The sequence below is a fragment of the Ambystoma mexicanum genome, chromosome 1p (genome assembly GCF_040938575.1).
Source record: "Ambystoma mexicanum isolate Mex_15411 chromosome 1p, UKY_AmexF1_1, whole genome shotgun sequence".
Classification (NCBI taxonomy): Eukaryota; Metazoa; Chordata; class Amphibia; order Caudata; family Ambystomatidae; genus Ambystoma; species Ambystoma mexicanum.
Window position 1 is genome coordinate 832,313,288 of NC_090921.1, and position 22,898 is coordinate 832,336,185.

The 22,898-nt window shown below is 45.7% G+C and overlaps 1 protein-coding gene and 1 non-coding gene across 2 annotated transcripts in view; one reads left to right on the forward strand and one right to left on the reverse strand.

Moving 5' to 3' along the window:
- Positions 1-11,410: 11,410 nt before the first annotated feature.
- On the reverse strand, positions 11,411-11,517 carry LOC138461503 (U6 spliceosomal RNA). Its single transcript, XR_011264122.1, has one exon. It is a non-coding gene; the product is annotated as a U6 spliceosomal RNA (small nuclear RNA).
- Positions 11,518-14,029: 2,512 nt separating this feature from the next.
- The window catches only part of ITGA10 (integrin subunit alpha 10), a 610,846-nt gene continuing 601,977 nt past the window's right edge, over positions 14,030-22,898 (forward strand). Inside the window, exon 1 of the mRNA XM_069652761.1 lies at positions 14,030-14,253. Coding sequence (XP_069508862.1) covers positions 14,142-14,253 — 112 coding nt within the window. The 5' untranslated portion in view covers positions 14,030-14,141. The remainder of the gene's footprint in view (positions 14,254-22,898) is intronic.

Sequence of the window (22,898 nt, forward strand, 5' to 3'; positions counted from 1 at the left end):
AATCCTTGGCTGGCTGTTACAGTAACCAGCAGACCCGGTTTTGGTTGCCCTTTGGAGGCAGATATTGCTGGTAACATTATTGACATCATGGTCATCCCATACTGGGGAAGTCAACATCCACGTTTCCTGGAGGGCCACGATGTCAAAATTGTTTATACAATTATCCTGGCCACATTGTAGATGTGTATGGCCCTGTGTGTTCCAGCTTGATAATGAAGTTTGTGTTGCACTTGTGTTCTTTAGTGGTTATGCATGCATGGAGTCAGAGTTATTTCCCATTAATTTACTATTGGGTTCACAGTATGAGCATTGACAGGGTGCTTTGGCGTGGCCGTCAATGCTTATTGCTTCCTTGATCGATTCGGAAATTTGATTTTCTCACGCCATTGTCTCCGGATCTTGAGCTATTAAAAAGCCCAATTTAAATAAATCCATTTTGGCTTTCCAAATCGTGTTTAGAACCAAACCTGATTTGATCCTGAGCTGAACAATAGATAAATTGTGATCACACAAAAATTCAACCTGGTCAGTGTCCCCTGTAGAAATGTCTTCAAGAGCAAGCACATCTCCAGAAATGTTCATTACACTCGAGCGACACAAATCGTACCTTTCAAACGGAGCATTGTGACATTTCTTGATTAACGTGTGACTCATCTGGAATGAGTTTTGGTGCTTAATTCTCTGAGAACGAGTAGTTAGACTCCCAAAATTCAGAATGTTATGATTTCATGCTGAGAGGCAATCCTTCGTTTAGGAAAGTCCTTTACACGTAAGCACTCAGTTGGAGTCTGTGCGTTTGTAGATTTATTATCACTGACTCGGGAGGTAGAACACTGTCCAGTCACCGGCACCCGATTATGGGTTGTCATCGGGACAGCGGGAGGAGGGTTGGACGCAGCCTCTGTTATACGTTGTAATAGATATGCATCAACAGCATCCTTGATTGCCATTGTGCGATCTTCCAAACCTTTATCTTGCATTGTTTCATTATTTTTGCTATTTTTTGTATTGACTGCTGGAGGCTGCACAATATTGCTCCCTGGTGATTGAAATATTGCTGTTCTTTCCATTTGGTGGTGATCTTGAGCATTTTCTTCAATTAATACTATAAGATCATTTAATGGTGGATGGTTTATTGGTTGCTTCAATGAAGTTGTTTCTAATGCAGTCGTGGGAGCAGCTTGGGTCACTGGTTTTCATAGCTCTTCCCCTGCCGTTTTGGTTTTCGCGATTTGTGTCACAGTGTTTATCAATTTGGTCGGTTGAAGCCGCCCTATAGGATGCTTGTCAACTTCTGTATGGATTGGACAAGCCGGCAAATTGGTCATTTTATTTTACTTACTCGACCTCTGTTACGGGGTTGTTGCGTAAAGACATCAAAGTGAGCTTGTCACCGAGCTATTTGTTGATTGTCAGTGGTTGTGTCCACACTTATCCATGAATCATTTAGCTTTACTGTTGTTGCTTCACCACCGACTATTGGGCGGATTACTTGCGTAAACGCCAGTAAAACTGACAACATTGAGCTCTCAATTATCGTATGTGACTTTGCTTCGTGGTCACCTGTAATATCAATTAGATCTTTCATTTCCAGACATGCATCTGGTAACTTTGTGACATAAGTTGTTTTTTGAGTCCATTCTACTACTTGTTGAATTTCTGCACCTTCATGTATCATCTTTGCTTCAAGAGATTCAAAGAGTTTATATACACTGGAGACGGTTGTATTAACTGCAGCGAGAGTTATTTCAATTAATGCATTACTATCTGCCGTGTTAGCTCGGGAAGTAGATCGAAAACATTGTTGAGAAGTCGGCTGAATGTAGGATACCGATGAAGATTGGATGGTAGTATCCATGGATCAGCATGCTCGGTAGTCGGGGGAGGTAGGGGAATTACAAATACTTGGATCTCCCCCACTAGCATGAATTGAGACATTATAGATTACGCCACTCGTTTCAGAAAGTTCTTCTACCGGGCACATGCTCAGCTCATTTTGTTCATATTTTATGGGGGGTCTGTTCTAAATTCAAGATTGTTTGATCAGACGGCTTGAGGTGTTAGCACTTGATCAACATCTAGAGCTGATTCGGCCTCTTGTGCGATCTTATTGTAAAAAGCCAGCCTTGCCACCACCAACTGGGATGTCTGGTGACTCGGTGAGACTTCATCACGTATCGCACAAAATGTGCCAATATCTTTGTTAATCAGCAGTGTTTGTGGCACTGGTGTAAGTATAATATCTTTCCGTGAGTTCCGGGATTTGGGCTTTGTTTTGTCAGCTAATTTAAAAGGGGAAGAAATAATGGGCATCCCTGGAGTGTTATAGCAAAAACAAAGAGGTGATGGCTGGAAGGTTTAGAATTAATCTCAACCACTGGCAACGCTCTGGACAACCCTCCAGACCACCGTTCTTCGCCTGCCAAGCCATTACAGAAGGGAAAGACCATATGCAAATCAGGCTTGGCCCCACCCCAAAAGGGGCAGTCCAGCCCGAACTGCTAGGCCACATCCCCTCTGCACGAGACCACAAGCATCCCCAAACATGTTTCGCCCTTGTTGGGGCTCATCAGTGAGGAGTAGCTTGGGTCTCTAGGCCCAGCAGGCACGGGACCCACGTCTGGGCATACCCGTCCCACTCGGGGTGACATAGCAAAAACAAAGAGGTGATGGCTGGAAGGTTTAGAATTAATCTCAACCACTGGCAACGCTCTGGGCAACCCTCCAGACCACCGTTCTTCGCCTGCCAAGCCATTACAGAAGGGAAAGACCATATGCAAATCAGGCTTGGCCCCACCCCAAGCCTGATTTGCATATGGTCTTTCCTCTTCTGTAATGGCTTGGCAGGCGAAGAACGATGGTCTGGAGGGTTGCCCCGAGCAATGCCAGTGGTTAAGATTCAGTCTAAACCTTCCAGCCATCACCTCTTTGTTTTTGCTTTGTCACCCTGAGTGGGACGGGTATGCCCAGACGTGGGTCCCGTGCCTGCTGGGCCTAGAGACCCAAGCTACTCCTCACTGATGAGCCCCAACAAGGGTAAAACATGTTTGGGGATGCTTGTGGTCTTGTGCAGAAGGGATGTGACCTAGCAGTTCGGGCTGGACTACCCCTTTTGGGGTGGGGCCAAGCCTGATTTGCATATGGTCTTTCCCCTTCTGTAATGGCTTGGCAGGCGAAGAACGATGGTCTGGAGGGTTGCCCCGAGCAATGCCAGTGGTTAAGATTCAGTCTAAACCTTCCAGCCATCACCTCTTTGTTTTTGCTTTGTCACCCTGAGTGGGACGGGTATGCCCAGACGTGGGTCCCGTGCCTGCTGGGCCTAGAGACCCAAGCTACTCCTCACTGATGAGCCCCAACAAGGGTGAAACATGTTTGGGGATGCTTGTGGTCTCGTGCAGAAGGGATGTGACCTAGCAGTTCGGGCTGGACTACCCCTTTTGGGGTGGGGCCAAGCCTGATTTGCATATGGTCTTTCCCCTTCTGTAATGGCTTGGCAGGCGAAGAACGATGGTCTGGAGGGTTGCCCCGAGCAATGCCAGTGGTTAAGATTCAGTCTAAACCTTCCAGCCATCACCTCTTTGTTTTTGCTTTGTCACCCTGAGTGGGACGGGTATGCCCAGACGTGGGTCCCGTGCCTGCTGGGCCTAGAGACCCAAGCTACTCCTCACTGATGAGCCCCAACAAGGGTGAAACATGTTTGGGGATGCTTGTGGTCTCGTGCAGAAGGGATGTGACCTAGCAGTTCGGGCTGGACTACCCCTTTTGGGGTGGGGCCAAGCCTGATTTGCATATGGTCTTTCCCCTTCTGTAATGGCTTGGCAGGCGAAGAACGATGGTCTGGAGGGTTGCCCCGAGCAATGCCAGTGGTTAAGATTCAGTCTAAACCTTCCAGCCATCACCTCTTTGTTTTTATCCCTGGAGTGTTAGGCAACATTTGTTTTTAGAGAATATAGACGGTGTAGCATGTGCGCTTCCTTTTTAACCGGATACTCTCTCACACAAAAACAAAGATCAGATTATGTTTGCACTCTCAGGTAGTTTGCAATGCCCAATTACTCAGTTTGAAGTAGTTTTATTTAGGGGTATATTAGGAGACTAAGACCCTCACCTGGCCCACCGCAGAACAGCCGCAAAACAGCCTTTCCACACAGGGTTTCACAACAGCACACGCAATGGCGCGAGCGCGTAATGGCACGAGCGCTTGGACTTTTTGTGGAATTCTGTGAGGTCAGGTGAGGGTGGGCGGGACTTGCTAGGAGTGAAGGGTTTTCGTATTACTGCACCATTGTAACACAGAACGTGGATCCTAGGTAAGAAGTTCCTAGGTGGGAGGAGTCGGTGTCAACACAGAACCTGCATCCTAGGTATGTGATTCTGGTCTCTGTAGTCCAATCGCAATTAGATTACCATGTCTGCCTTCGGCAACTCAATTTGTAAGCGCTGGGTCGTCCTTCACTGAAGTCCTGCTGCAAACTGCTGGCAGAGTCGTGCACTTAGCTTTGTTTCCATCCATCCGGGCCAAGGATGGTTGGAGAAGGTGAACTCATGTGGCTGGCAGGTACTAGCGTTGATTAATCATGGAAGATTCAAGTGATTGTTACTAAGGCAATATGATCCAAGGAGGCGGACCATTACTAGTTGGGTAATGCCCCCGGGGCCATAGTTAGAAGTCCAAGCAAAGTGATGGCTTTTACAGAGCCCCACCGGCATTTCCTGACTGGTAATGGCCCCCCTCTGATGGTCATATTGCCATTAGTACCCCAGCACATCGTACGAGTCGACCGTTTCGTCTTAACTCGAGAAAAAAGAGCAAATAAAATGGCCACCGGGGATCAGGAGAAGGGACTACATGTAGTCCTTTCTCCCTTACCATGGCGGCCATTGAAATCAATGTAAACAAAAAAAAATATGTCCGTCATGGAAAAGGGAGAAGGTACAACATGTAGTCCCTACTCACTTTGCATAGCGGCCAGTCGCGAAAGGAACCCAGGAGCCGCAGCAATGAGGGATGCTTGTCATCCGGTAATGCCCCGGTGAGGGCCAATGAGTTTGCTTGTAACAAGCTCATTTGCCCTTGCTGGGTACTAATAATTAAAAGCCTCTCTTTTGTTCAGTGTAGCCTGTGTTATGGAGTCCAGTGATCCTCTTCGGACTGCCCTCCTTCATCATACCTCCTAGTTCCTGGTGCTTGATGATTCATGAATGTTTGCTCTTGCATCCTGGGCCACACTGTTTCGCAGGGCTCTTACTCCCAGGGCCAGCATCGGCTCGGCAAATGTTCTATGTTTCAAGTTCTTAGTACCTTTTTCCTACCTTGTGAGGAATTCGACCATCTGCAAGGTGAGTGTACTTACGCCTGGGCTTTTTTTAAAGTTTTGTAATTAAAATGAATGATGGGAGATCAACCTCAGAAAATGTGTAGTGCTAATCCGCACACATTTTCCTATACTCACTGTACAAAGAACACATAGTCAAGTGCACTCCGGGGGATACAGCATACAAGAACAGTCCTCCCTGTCATGTTCAGCTGGAATGTGACAGCCATGGGTACATCAAAGTATCTCAAGAAGGAGGAAGGCAACACCTTCCTCTGGCCTTGGCCAGCCTAATTAAAATATCAAAGGCTCCGTGGATCTGGCTTCTCAGTTGTCTAGGTTCTGCTGGTGGCAGCACATACTGATGAGAGTTAATTGAAGCAGGCCTGCGAAGGGCCTTGTTCACAGAACTGACAAAAGGGGGCAGGAAACCCAACACCTTTTTTGATATGCAATGTGTCAACTTGAAGCTAGCTCCCACCCCTCTGTATGAAGGGCAGTAAATGGCATTTTTGGGACAACTGTTTACAGTAGGCAACCCCTGCAGGGAGAGCCCCTTTCAGAGGGAAAAAGTATGAGAATTGATGGAGGCAGAAGTCTGTTCTAGCTACAAAATTCAAGGGAGACTTGCGCTTTGATCACGAGTCACAGAGAGCTCAATTAACCAGAGAGACACTTTGACCCTCAACAGACAGGAAGATCGGTGCGACTTAGTAGTACATGTTGTCACCCCTTACCTTTCCGGTTGGAAAGCACTATGGTTATGGACTCATGCATAACAGAAGATTGTTGGTGGGGTCTCAGGATTGGTTCATTAAGGTAGGCTTAGCCTGTACCAATCACTGGGTCCTATTTGGCTTTAAAAGATGGTTGAGCCCCACTTTTGGCAGATCATCTGATGACTTCAAAAGGAGTAAGAAGAAGGACTCATTTGGACTCTGGCTGAAGGTACAGTCTGTCTTACAGCTTCCGTCAGTGAAGGAAGGCCAGGATTTCCAAGAGGGAGGCAAGATCCCTCCCCTAAACATCTCCCAGGGAACAGAGGGAGATACCAGACTCAAATGAGCCATCCAGCAACTCCAGCACCGGTACCCAGCCAGCACACAGTGTGCCCTGCTAGATTCTGCCAGCAATCTTCCTAAGTGGGAAGTGCCAGAGAGTCTCTAAACAAAGGGCAAGGCTATTGCCTGCAAACACTCTCCTCAGCTTTGGGCCGTCCACCTTACAGGACAACACAAGCCCTGTGAAGAAGCTAGGAGGAGCGCCACAACAAGCATCAACCAGTGTCCATATTTTAATGACATTTTCAAGACAGACGATCCCTCCGTTGTGTAGCACAGCCTACAGTCGTCCGTCCAGCCCCAATTGCTGAACTGGCTGCTGCCTGATACCCGCAGCTGTCTCCCGTCTTGAAAGCGTCCTGTAACCGACTGAACGCTGTCGAGCATCAAGATCATCTCAAGTACCAGGTACATTGTGTTTCTGTCCCCCTGGTCCTTCACCAAAGACCCTAGTGACATTTACAACCCCTTGCTGACTTGGTGCTAGAAGCAAATAACCTTGAACAGTTAAGACTGATTGCTTTACCGACTACCCTCCTGTCAGTATCCAGTGTGCTTCTCTTTTCTTCGTGAAACTGTCTGTCCTCGGTGTTCCTTTACAGGGTGGGTTGTATTTTGTAGTGTGCTAGAACTGTCTGTTATAATAATATAAAGTAGATATGTGTATACAACCTTGACTGGACACTCCCTTTTATCATTGGGTAATAATTGTATTTTCGCTGTGTTGCAACTAAACAAGAATCCACGATCTTGCGGAGATAAGCCTGCTGTTCCGTCCACGTTACCAAAATTGGACAAGGAGGTTTCTAATTGACTTGTGTTTTCTATCTGTTTCAGATCCCTTGTGGTGCACTAGAGGTGTGGGGCTGATTGATGGTTTAGAAACCGGTATTCATCCCTGGACCAGTGGTGCCTCATAAGTTGAATCGTCACATACCTTTCTTTAATTTTCTTTGCTGAGGATGTGGGAGGTAGAGGGGTTTGTAACTTGAATTTTCTCTGCTCGTCATACCTTGTTTTCCTGTTACTTGTGTGTTACGAGTGCTTTGATGTAGCTCGTGCACTTGCAGTATGGAATGGGTTTCCTCGTTTGTACTCTTGGCGCTACCCCTACTTTGCCTCTTGTCTGGCATTGTCATGTATTAAGTCCCCCACCCTTTGCTTTTTCAGCCTTTTTTCTTCCTGTGTTATTGTCATGATGTGCGGCCATTGGGTGTGTTTTGTCAATGTTCAGTATTGTGTTTAAGTTACCCTTTATAAAACCAGCTAAATTGTTAGCTTCATAGAGCTTGTCATTACATGTTGTGTAAGTTTACTTTGTACATATAACATCTCTAACAGCCATTTTGGGGAGGAGCTTGCCAAACATCATTGTTATCATAAGGAGCTTTAGAGTAACTACTCAACATCCATTTTAGAATGGATTTAATATCAGTTTTAGTGTGTACAACTTGCTGTTAATGTTAATGATGTATTCTTTCGGAGTTCTTGATCTTGCTGAGCACTGACTCTCCGTTTGATGTTTGGCAGACTACCTTTTGTTGTGTGAAATACAGCCCCTGAATGCCAGAAATAAAGAGGTCAGAGTCATTTGTAAATGCCCATTGACGTATAAGGCCAGCACAGAAATGATGATGTCAGACATGAGACCTATTGCACCAAAAACAGGCCTAAATCTCAAACGAAAGAAAGTGGGCTTAAATCTCAAAAGTGCAAAGATATGCAGAATGCATTGCAGTAAGGAAAAGAAAGACATGTGGCTGACAATGCTGTTTTACTAAATCCACGGAGAGCTGCACTTTTACTTAAAGAGACAGACGGCAGCATGTACAATATCTTTATGCAACATGAGATTGTGATCCCGTATTGAAACCAAGCTTCTTGCATTTACAAGAAATAAAAGAATTTCCTTTTTAGTTTTTCCTCATCCAAATGACAGTATGCAAAGTGCTCACTAGACTTTCAGAGTTTGAAAATGGTTTTCTCATATAACTGCCGTATACATATGGACAATCCAGAAGTGATTGTCATGTATTTTGCAACTGTGAGATTAAAGAAGTACATTACACCTGGATATAAGGCCCAGGTGTCTTATAAAAAAGTCATGTAAAATGCATTGGGTGTGAGTTTAAAAGCCATTGCTTGCAGAATTTTTACATGCAGCCGGTCATTTCGCCTAAAGATGAAACCTAGAGTATCCTGCTTGAAGACAGAATCTGTTGGTTGTGTAAAGCCCCAGGGATGTTGGAGACCTCAAAGCACTTACTTATAGAAAGCTCAGTTATGTGTACTGATTATATGACTATCCTGGGACATATGGGCCCTCATTACAAGTTTACCAGCACCGTTTTCCGGACCGGCAAACACGAGTTCTTCGGGCGGGTGCCGTACAGGTCAGACCTGGCGGGCGGAACTGCACTGCCCACAGACGGACTCGGAAACACCGGCACCATTACAACATGGTGCCGGTGTTTCCGTGGTCCTCATTCCCGCGGAGTCCTATAGGACTCCGCGGGAATGGGGATTTACAGAATTGCTGGCGCCGGGTTTACCGGACCACTGGGGTTGTAATGCCCCGGTAAATCCGGCAAGTCTGGCGCCGGTATTTCATTACGGGTCCGGTGACAGCCTGCCGGTTTTACTGGCACGGCTACTGCCGGACTCGTAATGAGGGGCATGGTGTCAAATTACAATTCGATTAAGGAAGATGCCTTCTGGTCCTATTGTCTAAATACGGAAACAGAAAGCTCCTACCTTGCTCTGTATCATCTGTGGTGTATAATTCAACATCTTCCATCTGACACAAAATAATAATTAACAGTATTATGGAGGCTATTTCCCCAATTCTTGATATTATAACTTTGGGATTCTTAGAAGAATGTTTTAGAAGAGTTTTTAATGGAAAACTGTATTTATTGTTTTAAGGAATGTGTTATAGGTAGGATGTTTTCATAAACTGTAGGCTAGCACTTGATTTAGTAACACGTCTCCCACCCAGAATTTCTTTCCCTTCGCTTGGTCTCCACAACTGGTTAACTAAGGCCACAGCCCTGGGTATCGCACTACGGAGGCTGTTAAATAATATTTAATATTAAGTGATCCATTACCAGTACTGTAGTATAAAAATATGCACTGATGTTTGTGATAGGTTTATTTAACTTGTGATTTATTATTGTGAATGCATTGTTTTAACATGTGTGAATTTGCATATGGTCAAATAATGGAATTAGAACTGTTAATTAATTTTTGTAAAAGTTAGATTGGAACTATATACAACTAAATAAATAAATAAAGATGAAACTTTACCTTTCCTCTGCTGTCCTGGGCAGAGAGAGAGAGAGAGGTCTGGTTGTCACCCATCAATCAGGGGCATTACTTAAAAGTATAGAAACAAATACACTGCCTAGATTTAAACCAAAGTGGAAACAGATAAGGCCATGCCTGTTCTTTCAGCAGAGGTGACCTTGAGGTCACAATTCCCATAAAATGTCCATAAGAGCTGCAACCAGGGCCATCACAGGCATTGAAGGGGGAGGCAAACATAAACATGAGTCAGCCTCTGGTTGATCACATGCTTAAGGAAAAATTAAAATGAAAGCGAATAAAGAAAGAAATTGCAGTTTAGTTAATAGAAAAATACATATTGTTGCATAAAAAGGGCAGCGTATATCTCACAACGATAATTCCAGACTTTTATTAAAGGTAACAGTAACCCCCTTTGAACCATGCTTAAACAATGTTTGTGTGATAATCATAACTAAAGTTATTAATGAAAATTTGATTTGGGCCTTCCTTTGATTCGGAGAGATTTCAAAGTTGGTGTGAGGGTAAAGGAAATAATTAACATGGGATCTATGAAGAGGCATATTTTTCACTGATACGGCTGCTGAGTAAATGAAGAAAACCTGTATCTCTGCATAGGAATGGCTTGCCGACTTTAGAATAGCATCATCTGCCTTGCCTTAAAATGTAGTTCTTAAAATATATTCATACATGTAAAGATTTGAAAAATTAAGGTACTTGCCATGTTGACAGATTTTTAGAGTTTTGAACATACCGAGCCCACATGTCAGTTTGGGATGACAAAGCTTTCTCCTCTCACAGCTGTCCTAACTCTCACCCCTCGTCTCATTGTCCTATTCGCACACAGGTGGGTAGAGAAAACCAACCAATCGATTTTGCGGGAATCATGACACGTTTGTGATGTCATTTACGCTATCAGTAGACCAGTTTGCATTAGAACTGGGCTTTTTCAATTATTCTGGGCGGCAACCTGCTGCTGAACTCTTGCGAGAAACAACCAAGCAGAGAGATCCCAAATCTTGCATTTGAGACAGGGACAAGGAGACATAGAAGCTGACTGGGACCCATTGGAGGATTCAGAGGAGACTATCCTTGACTGACACCTTGCTGTCCCACAGGTGCACTACTGTTCCCTGAAGCTAATTACAAGGCCTTTCATGTAAGTACAACTATCCCCAAAGCAATAGATTGTGTGGGCCCTGCATTTTCAAGCATTGTTTTACTTATTTTGCCATAGCAAAATATCCTGTTTGTCTGTTTAGATCCTTAGCATATTTAATTAAAGTAAATCAATTAATTCCCCTATAGAAATCACAGGATGTATTTTGTTCGCATTTGAAACAAACAAGCTGTTCCCAGTGTGTTTTGAGCTGGTATGGACATAAAGATTTGCCAAAAGAATGAATACTAAAACCCTGTTTCCATGTGAGCATGCAGGGTGCAAAACGAAATTCCCCATTGATCCCCTTCATTTTAAATCAGAAGTGTGAAGCCTGGTATTTCCTTTGCATGTGTGGTAAAAAAATAAAACTGCCCTTTGCTCCCATTGTGCTCTGACCAAAACCACAAATAATGTTCCCATTGCTTTTCTTTCCCTCATATTGCATCTAGGGTAATCAGTAGAAAGACGATTTTTCCCACTGAATCCCTTTTTCCTTTTTTATCAGAATGCCAAAATGATTTTCCGATTTCATTCGCACTCTCTGCCACAGGCCTTCAATTCATTTTTTTATCTCTATGGAACGCTTCCCAAATGTGCATGTCATCCTTGCGCAGGGGCCATGCTAATCTTCTCTGTATCGTTCCAATTTTAGAATATGTGCTGCCGAAGCGAGGACCTGGCCTTCAATTCAGAGTGTTCAAGTCTAATTGGTGTTTGGAGTGTGGGGGTTGCTGGGAGAAAAGGTATTATAACCAATCAGCAATCAGTGTGTGTCTTGAAATGTTGTTTTTCTGTATTGGTGGATGATTTGACAAGAAAGCTGTGGGACATTGTGACTGCATATCTCAGTATTATCTCTGTGTTGGTGCCTTTACGGGAAGTCATTTTTGTTCTTGTGTTGCCACAGCACTGGTGGCTGATGTTAGTCTGTTTGTCAAATTTGATTTAAATAAATTAATAAATCTATATTCCTAATACACACTGGCCTGGTTCTTAGTCCATTGTGGCACAGGGTATTTGTTGGGGTTGGGTTCCAGACGGGTTGGAGGCCTTAACAAATAGGACCTGAATCAAAATCATAGTGATTTGTTGTGTACCACATTCATTGGGGGAAAGGAACTCCCTAAGTTGAGTGTGACCACGTAATAAACCACAACACTTTGTCAACATCTTTTGTTAGTTGCCACCCTTTGGCAACCCGATTTTTAAATGTTTGTTGTTGTATATGTTATGTTATGTTACTTGGCATTTATATAGCGCCTTATATATCATTGGTATGACCTCAAAGCGCTGGTAAATTGAACCCCCTTCGGGAATCTCTCCTTCAGGTCAGTAGAGAGAAATAGTGTTGTATGGTGCGTGGGCGCACCGGATATGTGTGCAGCTGGTGTAGTTGTCGGATTATAGCTGCTACCTAGCAATAGGTGTGGTGCTGGAGATATCAGTTGGATGTATGCAGTCTGGTGGGTGGACACCTAGACTGGGTTCTGGCTGCGTTAGGCTTGAGGAACACCTATGTGAGCAGCTAGACGGAATGTGCTCGGCTAGCTGCCTTGTATTGGGTGATGGGTGTTCATGGGGTCGTGTTCGTATATCCCTTTTATATCTGAACGTTGTAGATGAGGAAGTTGAAAACTCCTGTTGGCAAGTTCAGAGGTGAGCTCCATAGTCTTGCTGAGCACATCAAGGTCTGTCTGTCTGACCAGACAGAACGACTGATCCCATAGTTGGGAGTGAAAAATCAGGCAACTTTGTATTGTGATTGGACAGTGTGCAAAGCAAGACCTCCTGCATCTGCTGTGCTGAAAGAGACATTAATGAGGAGTCCTTTCCAGGGGTGCAATTTTAAGGGGAATGGGTGCAAAGGGGTGTTTGCCCCTCCAACTTTTGTGGCACGCCATTTGTCCCACTCATTTGGCGGGGGCCTCTTTCGTTTAGATGCCATATCCCCCCAACATTTTCAGCAAAGTTACTCCACTGGTCCATTGTTATTTTGCAGCCTTTGTTATTTTGCCTGGGCTGCCTCTGCTGGGCCCTAAGGCCGTGATTTCATTTCACTGTAAGTTGTAGCTACCCCTGGGTGGTGCTGTGATTAGAAAGTTGTAGTCTTACTTTAGTGTTGAACTTTGGGCTGGACGGAGCCACATTTTTGTTAAACTCCCCACTCCTGCGGTGGAGCGGGGAGGTAATCACTTCAATAAGACGCCAATGCATCAGCACCCTATTATTATATTATATTACAGTAGGTCGCCTGCCGCGCCATCTCCCACCACGCCTGCTCAGGGAGCCCTTTGGCATGGGGCTAATGTGGTTCCCAGGATGGTCACCCTGCCCGCCCATCCCTGGGAGTCAGTAATCGAATACAATAATATGAACACAAATAGGGGAATAGACTATTTAGGAACAGTTATAAGCAGGAGGGGAACATAGGTTTCCTGGCAGTGGGTAAGCTACTGTTTAATATATCGCGCCCAGCCTGTAAGCGCAGGACCCAGTATCAAGACCCTGCGCATTGCTCGTTTTAAAGACTAGTGCGGTGCCCCTGAGCTATCCAGCCGTACTTGGGAGGGGGTGTTTGGGGAGGGAAAGGCGGTTTCAGCCCAGGTCAGGGCTGATCGCAGATGGTCTGTCTCCCATGGGGGCTAGATTTTCCAAAGGGAGAAAATGCCTACACAATGCGAATTGGTGTCTTATTATAAGGAGGACGTGAAGGGACGCGAAATGAAACTAAAATGGCAGTTCTGAAGATTTCCTACAGTGTAAGTGCTTAGGTTGCGAGGGTCTCTCAAATGACAAGATTGACTCCTGGTGTCTGTGACAAAATTGACTCCTGGTGTCTGGCGAGTAAAAGCGTTCCCTTGGAAGTGTTTGTAGATCCTGGAAAGATTTCATGAAAGGGGTTCCGGCGGGCTCCTCTCATCAGCCAGCCCAAAACCAAACCCCAGTGAACCGAGTGCGGTGAAACCAGGAGATGTCGAAAAGGTGGAGGCGGTTGCTCGTCTGAGGAAGAAAAGGGGGTGCGCTGGAAGCCCGAGCAAATGAGACGGCAAAGCCACCCAGCCTTCAAAGAGCTGAACACCAGAAGGATTAAACACAAAGGCTTTTCTCCCCTTCTTTTCTTTTTTTAGTGACTGGCCAGCAATTTTCTGGGTGTATCATCCCTGCCCCGTTGGCTTTTGCCACAAAAACAGAACTTATTTTTAGTAGCCAATCCAAACTTCCCTGAAATCTGAAAAAAACGCACAGTGCCTGGTTTTGCTAAGCAGGGAAGACAGAGTGCCCTTTGAGGCTGCGTGTGCCATGCCCTGTGCTGCCCCAGAAAGGCACCGGAGAGCGTCCACCGCAGGAGGCGGCACCATGGAGTCCGGCAGCGCTCTACCTCTCCGCTCCCTGCTCATCCTGCTCCTCTCAGGTAAGGGTTCCGGCTGACGATACTCCCTCGGCTCCCTTCCCTCACCCCCATCACCTGCCTCGTTGCCTTGTTTGCCATGTAAAGGCACCTACGCCGCCATACCTCCTAGAGAGGTTTCACGGCGCCGCTTTGGAGCCTGCAAAACGGTGCGAAAAGACAGCATTTTATCCTGCAAAAAGGTGTTTCATGTTCTCGTTGCAATCCTGAATGTTTTTTTTTATTTAGCTGCTGATCGCAAATGAATACAATTTTAGTTTTGTTTTTGTGTCAGAGCTACAGAGGTTTTGCTATCCCTGTATACGTGCCCTTATTTTTGGACTGAAACATAGTTTTTGTCTTTGTACAGTTATAATAAGATCCATTGCAATGGCCAATAACTACACTACCTATTGCAGCGCTTAGAAGTGCAAGTAATCCGGTATTAAGCACTATGTAAAGGCATGATATCGGCTTTATTATTGTTATTGTAAACGTTTGCACATTAGGCTGTCTCAAAGGTTTGTGAAAGTGTTTGTGGGATGACTAATGTGTGCTGAAATTCGGTAGATAGGTACAGGGCACTTTCCAGACAAGTTGGTGCCCAAGGCGAAAACCCAGAATGCGCCGCACCCCCCCCCCCCACACCCCCAGACTGGCACACGTCACCTATGTGTCGTGGGACGAAACCCCTCCTCGGTATGAATAAATAATTACTATATAAATCGAACTGGTTTCATTACATTGTAATGCAAGTACTTTACAGAAGAATTCTAATGTGAAAATAGCTGTTGCTGTCCAAGCAAATGTTTTTTTCTGTCACCTGCTCTTAGGGAAGGCCTTGCCTGAGTGCAGTTTCAAACTGTCCATACTGGCACACTCTGGTGTGACCAATCTGCCCCGGTCTGAGGGCCCACTGACCACTGGCCCTGTGTTGCATGCGTTCTGTTCGTACCACCTCCCTTGTATTTCGCAAGGGGCAATACTAGACCAACCATGTGAATTATTTTCTGATGGAAGGTAATCCTTCCAAGATGGGAAGTCCGGTACACTCTTATTGTACACTTTCAAAATCACTCTATGAGAGTGGAAAAGGGGACAAGTAGCACCAATGAGGGTTCCTATATGCTTTGCATTAAATCACAGAGCATTTCAGGACTAGAGCAGTGATCAGACATCTCTATATTGGATAAGCACCTCTGTGATAAAAGGATTGTATGTGTGAATCTCTACATTCATAACAGATGCATGGCTTGGTGCTCAAAACACTCACCCAACATTAAAATGTTTGTAACCATAAATAAAACATACTCATTTGGACAGCTTAATTTTTTCATGCAAGTATAAAATGGCTGCAACATCAGACACTCAAATGGGGTACAAGGGTTCTTTTGGTTCTTGTTTCTAAAGAATTTTAGGTGAGGAAGGGCTGAGTCTCAGTGTGAGCATGCCAAACCCCCAATACAGAAACATCTTTTGGCAATTATATCTATAGACAGGACAGGCTACTGTAGAAGAGAGACCATATAAACAATGCACAGATGGGTTACACAGAAAGGATTGTACCTCTGACAAACTTTAGCCTGACCGGCAATAAGCTGATGAAGCATTTTAAACAAATCGGCTTCTAATTCATGGTGAAGGTTCCACAGTTCCTCGGCCACTACCTCCTCACTATTACTCAGGTCTCGGGGGTTATTTCTGCAAAAACCTGCCTGCCCATGCTTTATCTAACAGAGCTTATAAGTGCAGGCCTGCAGCTATTGAAAATCATGCAGTGGCAGTGTAGAAAGGCCGTTTGGCCTAGGGGATTTATAATTTGTGGCAACTTCTTGGATTGCTTCATGCATTTAAGTGTGGGCATAGTATGGCATGCTTGTCAGAGCCACATGCCACATACACAAAATGTTCCAGTATGCTATTGTATGGACTTGGGACACACCAGACAAAAACAGACATATGTGCTGGTGCATATGGGAGTTCCACAATAGAATACCAAAATTGTGTGCTGCACAAGCCAACAGGGTGGTGGCTTGTGCAGCGCACAAAACATTGCTGCGTTGATTTGCCATGAACTACTGTCTACATGGTGACACACAATGAACTCTACTTTCCTAATCAAGGTGCCAAGTGAAATTGAGTTGCCACCTGGTGTGCGCTAGGCAGTGGCTGGTTTGTTTAGAAAATTAAAAGACCTTTGATTCTGAACACATACATTTTGTCCATGTCCCAGAGGAGGCACTAGAATACTTAAGCAAAAAAATTAGAGTTAACCTTCCAAAAAAGTAATATACAAAAAAACATGTTCTTGTTTCAAATAAAGAGACATGAAAATAAAGAAGATTGTTTAAAACATTTTCTGTGTGGCATTTTAAAAATAGAATAAAAATGCCCCATGTTCAGTTCTTAAAACTGAAATGTTAATGAGATACTGTGTAAAAACAATGGCTTGTTAAGTGAGACATCCCTCATAAATTGCCCCACTTGAAAGGCTATCACCACAAAGAAGGAGGAGCACAGGGTGTGTGACTCCAGAGCATCTCACACGCTGCGTTTGGAATATGCATTCCTTTGTTAGCATATTCCAAAGCATCGCATCGCAGTCATCCAAAAGTCGGCAGAGAGCAGCTCGCTGCACATTGCAGGGGAGCGCTCACCGGCACAGCAGGCTGCTTAATCTTTTGTGCGGCCATGTCAGAGTCAGCTTTCTGGGTGGGCCCATTACTGCGCCCCCCTCCTGAGCGGTTTAGCTCTGCTCCCTGGGGCGGGGTGGCACAGGGTCAGAGAGCCTCACTGACTTAAGTAACGTTACACTGGTCAGAAGAGGCACAGGCAGCACCTGCTGCCGCTACTTGCCGCAGTACTATCGCATCCCCCAGGGCAATCGCACCCTCCCAGGCTTAATTTCCCGCTGCCTGGGCAATAGTGCCCCCTGGGGCAATTGCCCCCTGGCAACAGCCGCTTCGCCCGGGTCAAGAAACGGGCCTGGGTAGGTATAATATTTTGAGCCAAAGCTGAAAAAGGCATGATACTACAACTAGCAGTGCTTTTAGTATCGCTCACTCTCCCCCTTCCCTGGCCCCCCAGCCCCTATACCCTCCCCCACTCGCGTGACTAGAATGTGTTTTGGTTTACTTTTGGTGTCTCAAAAAGCAGAAGGTGCAAGTATCAACCACGTGGAATGAACAATCCGGTTCCAAATTCTCAAAGAGCATTTTGTTAACACAAAGCATCACTCCAGGTGTTTTGGACTACAATTCCCATGATCCCTTGCTGTTCACTATGCTGGCCAGGGCTCCATAGTGATCACTTAAGGTCCAATCCTTTGTAACACCTAGTTTCCAATCAGTACTTGTCCCTGCGCTGGGACCAAGATTCATTCAAATGTGTGCATAAATCTCGCAAAGGCCGCACTCCAAGAAGGATACCGTGCGAGCCTGCCCGCAGAATAGTAAATTTACGCCCGCATATTCATGGAATTCACTGCGCAAAGCAACCGTATTCGCAATTCGTGCCCAGAACGTCCCCAACGCGCCCCCACGCAAAGCACAAACAGCCATAACAGTTACCTATGCGTGACCCCCTGGGTGCGAATACACGCACCCTTCAAACAGTGTGGCGTCCCCCGCAGGCAGACCTGCATCTCGGGGACCCTGTGCAGGGTCCCCCGTAACTGTTGCCGGCACCCGACAACATGCGTATGAACTATCGTAACTCGGATACTGAAAATCTGCGTAAGAACCCCCGTAAACCGTTTGTGCACTCCGCTACACAGCATACGCGCACCCCTAGGTTAGATCGGAACCCTGGTTGTGTACACGCACCACTATATCCGACATGCAAAACCGCCTCTGCACTGCGATTCCTACGTGCAAGTGTACTTACGCCTGCCTTCGGGTGGCGGATAGTACAAAGGACTTGCATGGCCAATTCCCTGCCTAGAGGTTGCACGCTTGAATCAATGAATACATTGCTTGTCGTGCAATTGTGGGCGTGCGATGAACTGCCTGCGGCCCGTCCCTCGTAACACCCACTTTTTTGCATGTTCTTCCCCATTTTCCATGTTCTGCCACCTACTCTGCCCCCTCCGCCGGCCTCGCCCACGCTCTGCATGGTGTCTCGCGCAAGGCACTCGACAGCTCGCAGAGACATGCAGAGCCTGCGTGAACTTCATGCAAGTCCTGGAGAAGTACCGTGCATTCGATTCCATGAATCGACAAAAGCGGATTTGTGCACTGTTTGGTGCGCAAGCCTATTTTCTGTGCAAATAATCCATGAATCGGACCCTAAGTAACCTATGGATTCATGTTTCAGCACATTGACACAATGCCGGCTCAAGGTGTCAAGGTGCCCTCGGAGGGTGCAGTCTCACAAGGGCGCCCCCACAGCGCAGGGCGCTTTGCCTTCAGCTCAGGGTCATGTAAACAACACCTATTAAAGAATCACAGCATGACTCTTTAATGGGCGCTGTTAGTGTTTGCATGACACTGAGCTGGTGGCAAGGCGCCCTTAAACATACTTACAAGAACAGCAGTGGGCTAATTTGGCCCCCTGATCTTCTGTATTTGTGGTGGGCGGGGCACAGGGACTTGGCAGACCTGGGGCCAGTACTTCATGCAATAGATATCAGAGCAGTGTAGGAAAAGAAGTAGTGGGAGTATGTTCCCTGCTGGCCTGCCCCTGCTCCCCAAAAACCCCATCGCCATATCGCCTCCCAAGTGCAATCCAAACCCCCAAACAACGCACCTGCTGTTATGGGGAATGTTCAGCGCAGTGCATTGAATTGCAGGTTTAAACTTCTTCCTACACTATTTTTTTAAAGCAAACCACTCCGGAGCGGTCTCTTTTTAGAATGAAAGTATAAGAACAGTAAAAAAAACATTTTAAGTAGATGAGCACCGCTACCAACCGTTCCCGCCCACTTCGACCACTGCATCAGAGCATCACTGAGTGTTTGCCATGTTACTGCTGCTAGAAGGCCTTAGAATTGGGCACAACTAGAAACTGAACCATCAATGTGTACAAGTGAGGCACAGCACGGGCACGGGAAGAACAAGTCTCCTCCACACTGCCCTTCACTCATCTCTGGAGCAGGGTTTTCTCCAACTCGTGGGTCGGAAATCAATACATAATGGAAAGGGGTGCGGTTCATAGTTATATTACAGACGAAGGAACATGTAGGATAGCCCTAGAGACACACTGGTGTGACTGCACGGGTGCCTACATTTCCAGCCGCGTGGAACCTCAGACATTGTGCAACTATGCATATAAATATATATATATAGTACCAGTAGCCACCACCGTAAAACAACAAGACACCTCCTTTGGAAGCAAGGGTGCAGTGGCATGTGTCTGGAATGAGGGGGTGCATCTGCCTGAGGGATGTGTGAGGAAAGTCCAAAGATCCTATCAGCTTGATATTGCATGTGTTCCACTGCAGGTGACATTTCAATGATACCACTGGGTTATACTGCGATACCTCTGCAAGCCAGTGGGATACCTTTGCAATCTACTTCAATACCTCTGGTCTACTGCGATACCTCTGTGGTCAACAGCCATACCACCACGGTCTATTACAACACCACTGCGATTTTCTGCGATAACTCTGATCGACTGCGTTTTCACTATGATACATGCGGGATCTGCGGCGATGCCTTTGCAAACTACTGCGATACCTCTGCAATCTAGTGCGATACCTCTGCAGTCAACTGCGATACCTCTGCGGTCTATTGCGATACCTCTGGGGTCTACTACAATATCACTGCGATATTCTGCGACAACTCTGATCGACTGCGATTTCATTACGATACCTGTGGGATCTGAGGTGATACCTCTGCAAACTACTGCAATACCTCTGCAATCTACTGCGATACCTCTGTGGTCGACTGCGATAGCTCTGCGGTCGACTGCGTTCGCGATTAAGCAAAACATCCTTTTAATATTGCAGGGACCCAGAGGCTCCATCCAGCTATTGGACACTACCGCCCACATAGCTGCCCATTGCCACACAATTAGTGTGCCTATGGCAGTTGGTGTTGGCTAGTCTGTGACATTTGTGAAAACACGATGATCTTTGACCTCTGCAACGGCTTCCTGCTTGGTTCATGACTGGACACCCTTTGTTTGTTGGAACCTTCAGGCAGGTTAAGAGGACGGATGGGGTTCCAAGCAGTGCCAATGGCAATGGCTGGATTATGGGACTGTGGAGCCCTGTCCTCCTTGTCAGGAAGGCCACTGGACAGACATCAAGCCTTAATAGCCCTGGCTCAGGGGTCTGAACTGAAGGGCAGACTTGGAGATTTAAGCACTGAAGCAGAGGCGTGTACCGAATGGAAGGCATCAAAGCACCTCCCACAACTACCACATGTGGGTCAAGCAGGCCCTTACGATGAACTGCGCGGCCTACATAGCTCTGTGAAGGTAGCAGGGCCAAAGGTCGACATCAAAAATAGAGATCACCTAAAGAGTGCCCGCTAAACGTCGACCAGTCCAAAGCTGTGGAGGACGAAAGGCGACATCAAAGGGGCTAATAAAGTGAACCGGAAATGGAAAGGAAACGGTACCAGACTAACAGAGGTAGGCTGAGTAGTGTGGGTTCACTTTGCTTCTCTTACCAGATCCACACATAAGTAATAAATCACAGACAACTTATGTGTATGGAAAAGTTGTAGGCCGTAGGCATTTTATTTTCTTACAGAAAATACAACACAATAAAATAATTACACTGCCATATGCTTTTGGGCACATTGTGTCCAGTCCCGAAGTTGCCCAAGGCTCCTCCTGAGTCCTTGTTATCCCTGTGCCTTCGTTCCTGGGCACATGCCGCCTACAACATGTCTTGGACCCAAAGCAAGTGGGTACTCATGTATCTACCTCAGAAGGATGAAAGGCTCAGTTGGTCTTGCTGGGATTCAAACTTGCGACCTGCAGATTACGCACAGATCGTAGTAGCAGCAAGCCCAAAACCTGCTGAGCAATCTTACACTACAAGGTGCAAAAGTTGTTATGGGACATGTTTCACAGCCTCATTTCCATTATGCGTAAGAGAGAATTTGCATCGAGCGATTCTAACAATGTGTATTTTTTTGGCTTCATTGACACTTCTCCAGGCAAGCAAGCACCAAGGACTTCTCTTGCCTCGTTAATATGTGTATGCATCTCCCATGGTTACCAGACTAAAGGACTTCCCTCTCCAATGCAGGAGCAATGCATACTATGGTGATATGGCTGCATTTGTGGCACAAGACATGTACGTCCCCCACATGGAGATCCGAACGGCCTCTTACTGTTGGCTCCCTGTGCATTTGGCAAGAGTTCCTCCATGGATAGCATTTCCAGGTGTATGGAAGCCGATGTCAGCTGACCAGGCACCTGCGGTCGACCCCGCCCCCTTTACCATGGGTAGATCTCAAACAAGGCTTGTGCCTTTAAACAGCGTTCATTATCGCTCCAAACGCGGGTGCTTTATGAAGCCTGTCTGTTTGCAAGCAGGTGTTCTTTCGATGGACATTTTACCCCAAAAATTCCATTTAAAAACTCGGATTTTTAAAAAATATTTCGGCGGTTTCCCCCCAATCCTCTCCCTCCCCATATTGTAAACCCTATCCCAATCCCTGCCAATGTTCCCTCTAAGCTGTGCGCATGTGCGCTTGCCCAGCTTCCTTCTTGGTGCCGCTCAGATGATTTTTAGCAGCGCACACAGACAATTCTCACCTATTCAAAAAGATTTAATAGGGCACAAGCCACAGCAATTACCTGAAATGTTCTTTCTCTTAAAATAAGCATCTAGTCTTGATATTCTGCTCATTTGGATTTGCAAGGGTAACTGTAAACATCTAGAATCCCTAACAGCAAAATACACACAAAACAGGTCAAAAACTAATATGAAAAACTGGCTCCGTGAACAGAAGAGTCTAACCAAGTATGCCTGCACACATTAACCAAATAACGTTTGCTCCCCACCCATGACTCCTAAACTTGACTACCACACTTTCACCTTATGACTCTAACTTCTGCCCCAGAACACATTATGATGCTAATGGACAACCTTGACTCTTCCTCTCTTGGCTCTGCGAAACGCTAGCAGATGTGTAGCTACATCCACTTGTTTTATGTTTTTTGTAATATGAATAACGTTCACCCACCAGAATTTCTGTTGCTCATTGTGCCTTACCAAAAGCATCACCCATGCTATATAATAGAACTACCAGCTCAAATATGAGATACTGATTGTAAGTAAGTAGGCTACTTGGATGTTTAACCTTATCCCATACTGCCTCTTCTTATACATATGTCACACAAGTGCTTTGAAGCAGCCCCCTTGCAAGTAAACACATTATAAGACTCAAATATTAATTTGCCCTTTAATGATTTTGAGAAAACAAATGTGTCTCCTACTTTAGCATTTCTATCTTTACCCTATAAGTGGAGAGCAACATTGCAATATCATTCACTTTGCCTACAACGGATAATGGGTACGGACTATGCCTGGAATTACTCATCCATAGTATCACGGCACTGGATATTCAGACAGTAGAATGCTTTTCACACAATCTGCATAGTTTCCAAGTGTTCAGTGTTCCCTTGGGCATAAACCGTCACACATTATATGGTAACTCGCTGCTATACAAAAACGGTTTCACTGAGCACCGGTGTAATTCTACACAATG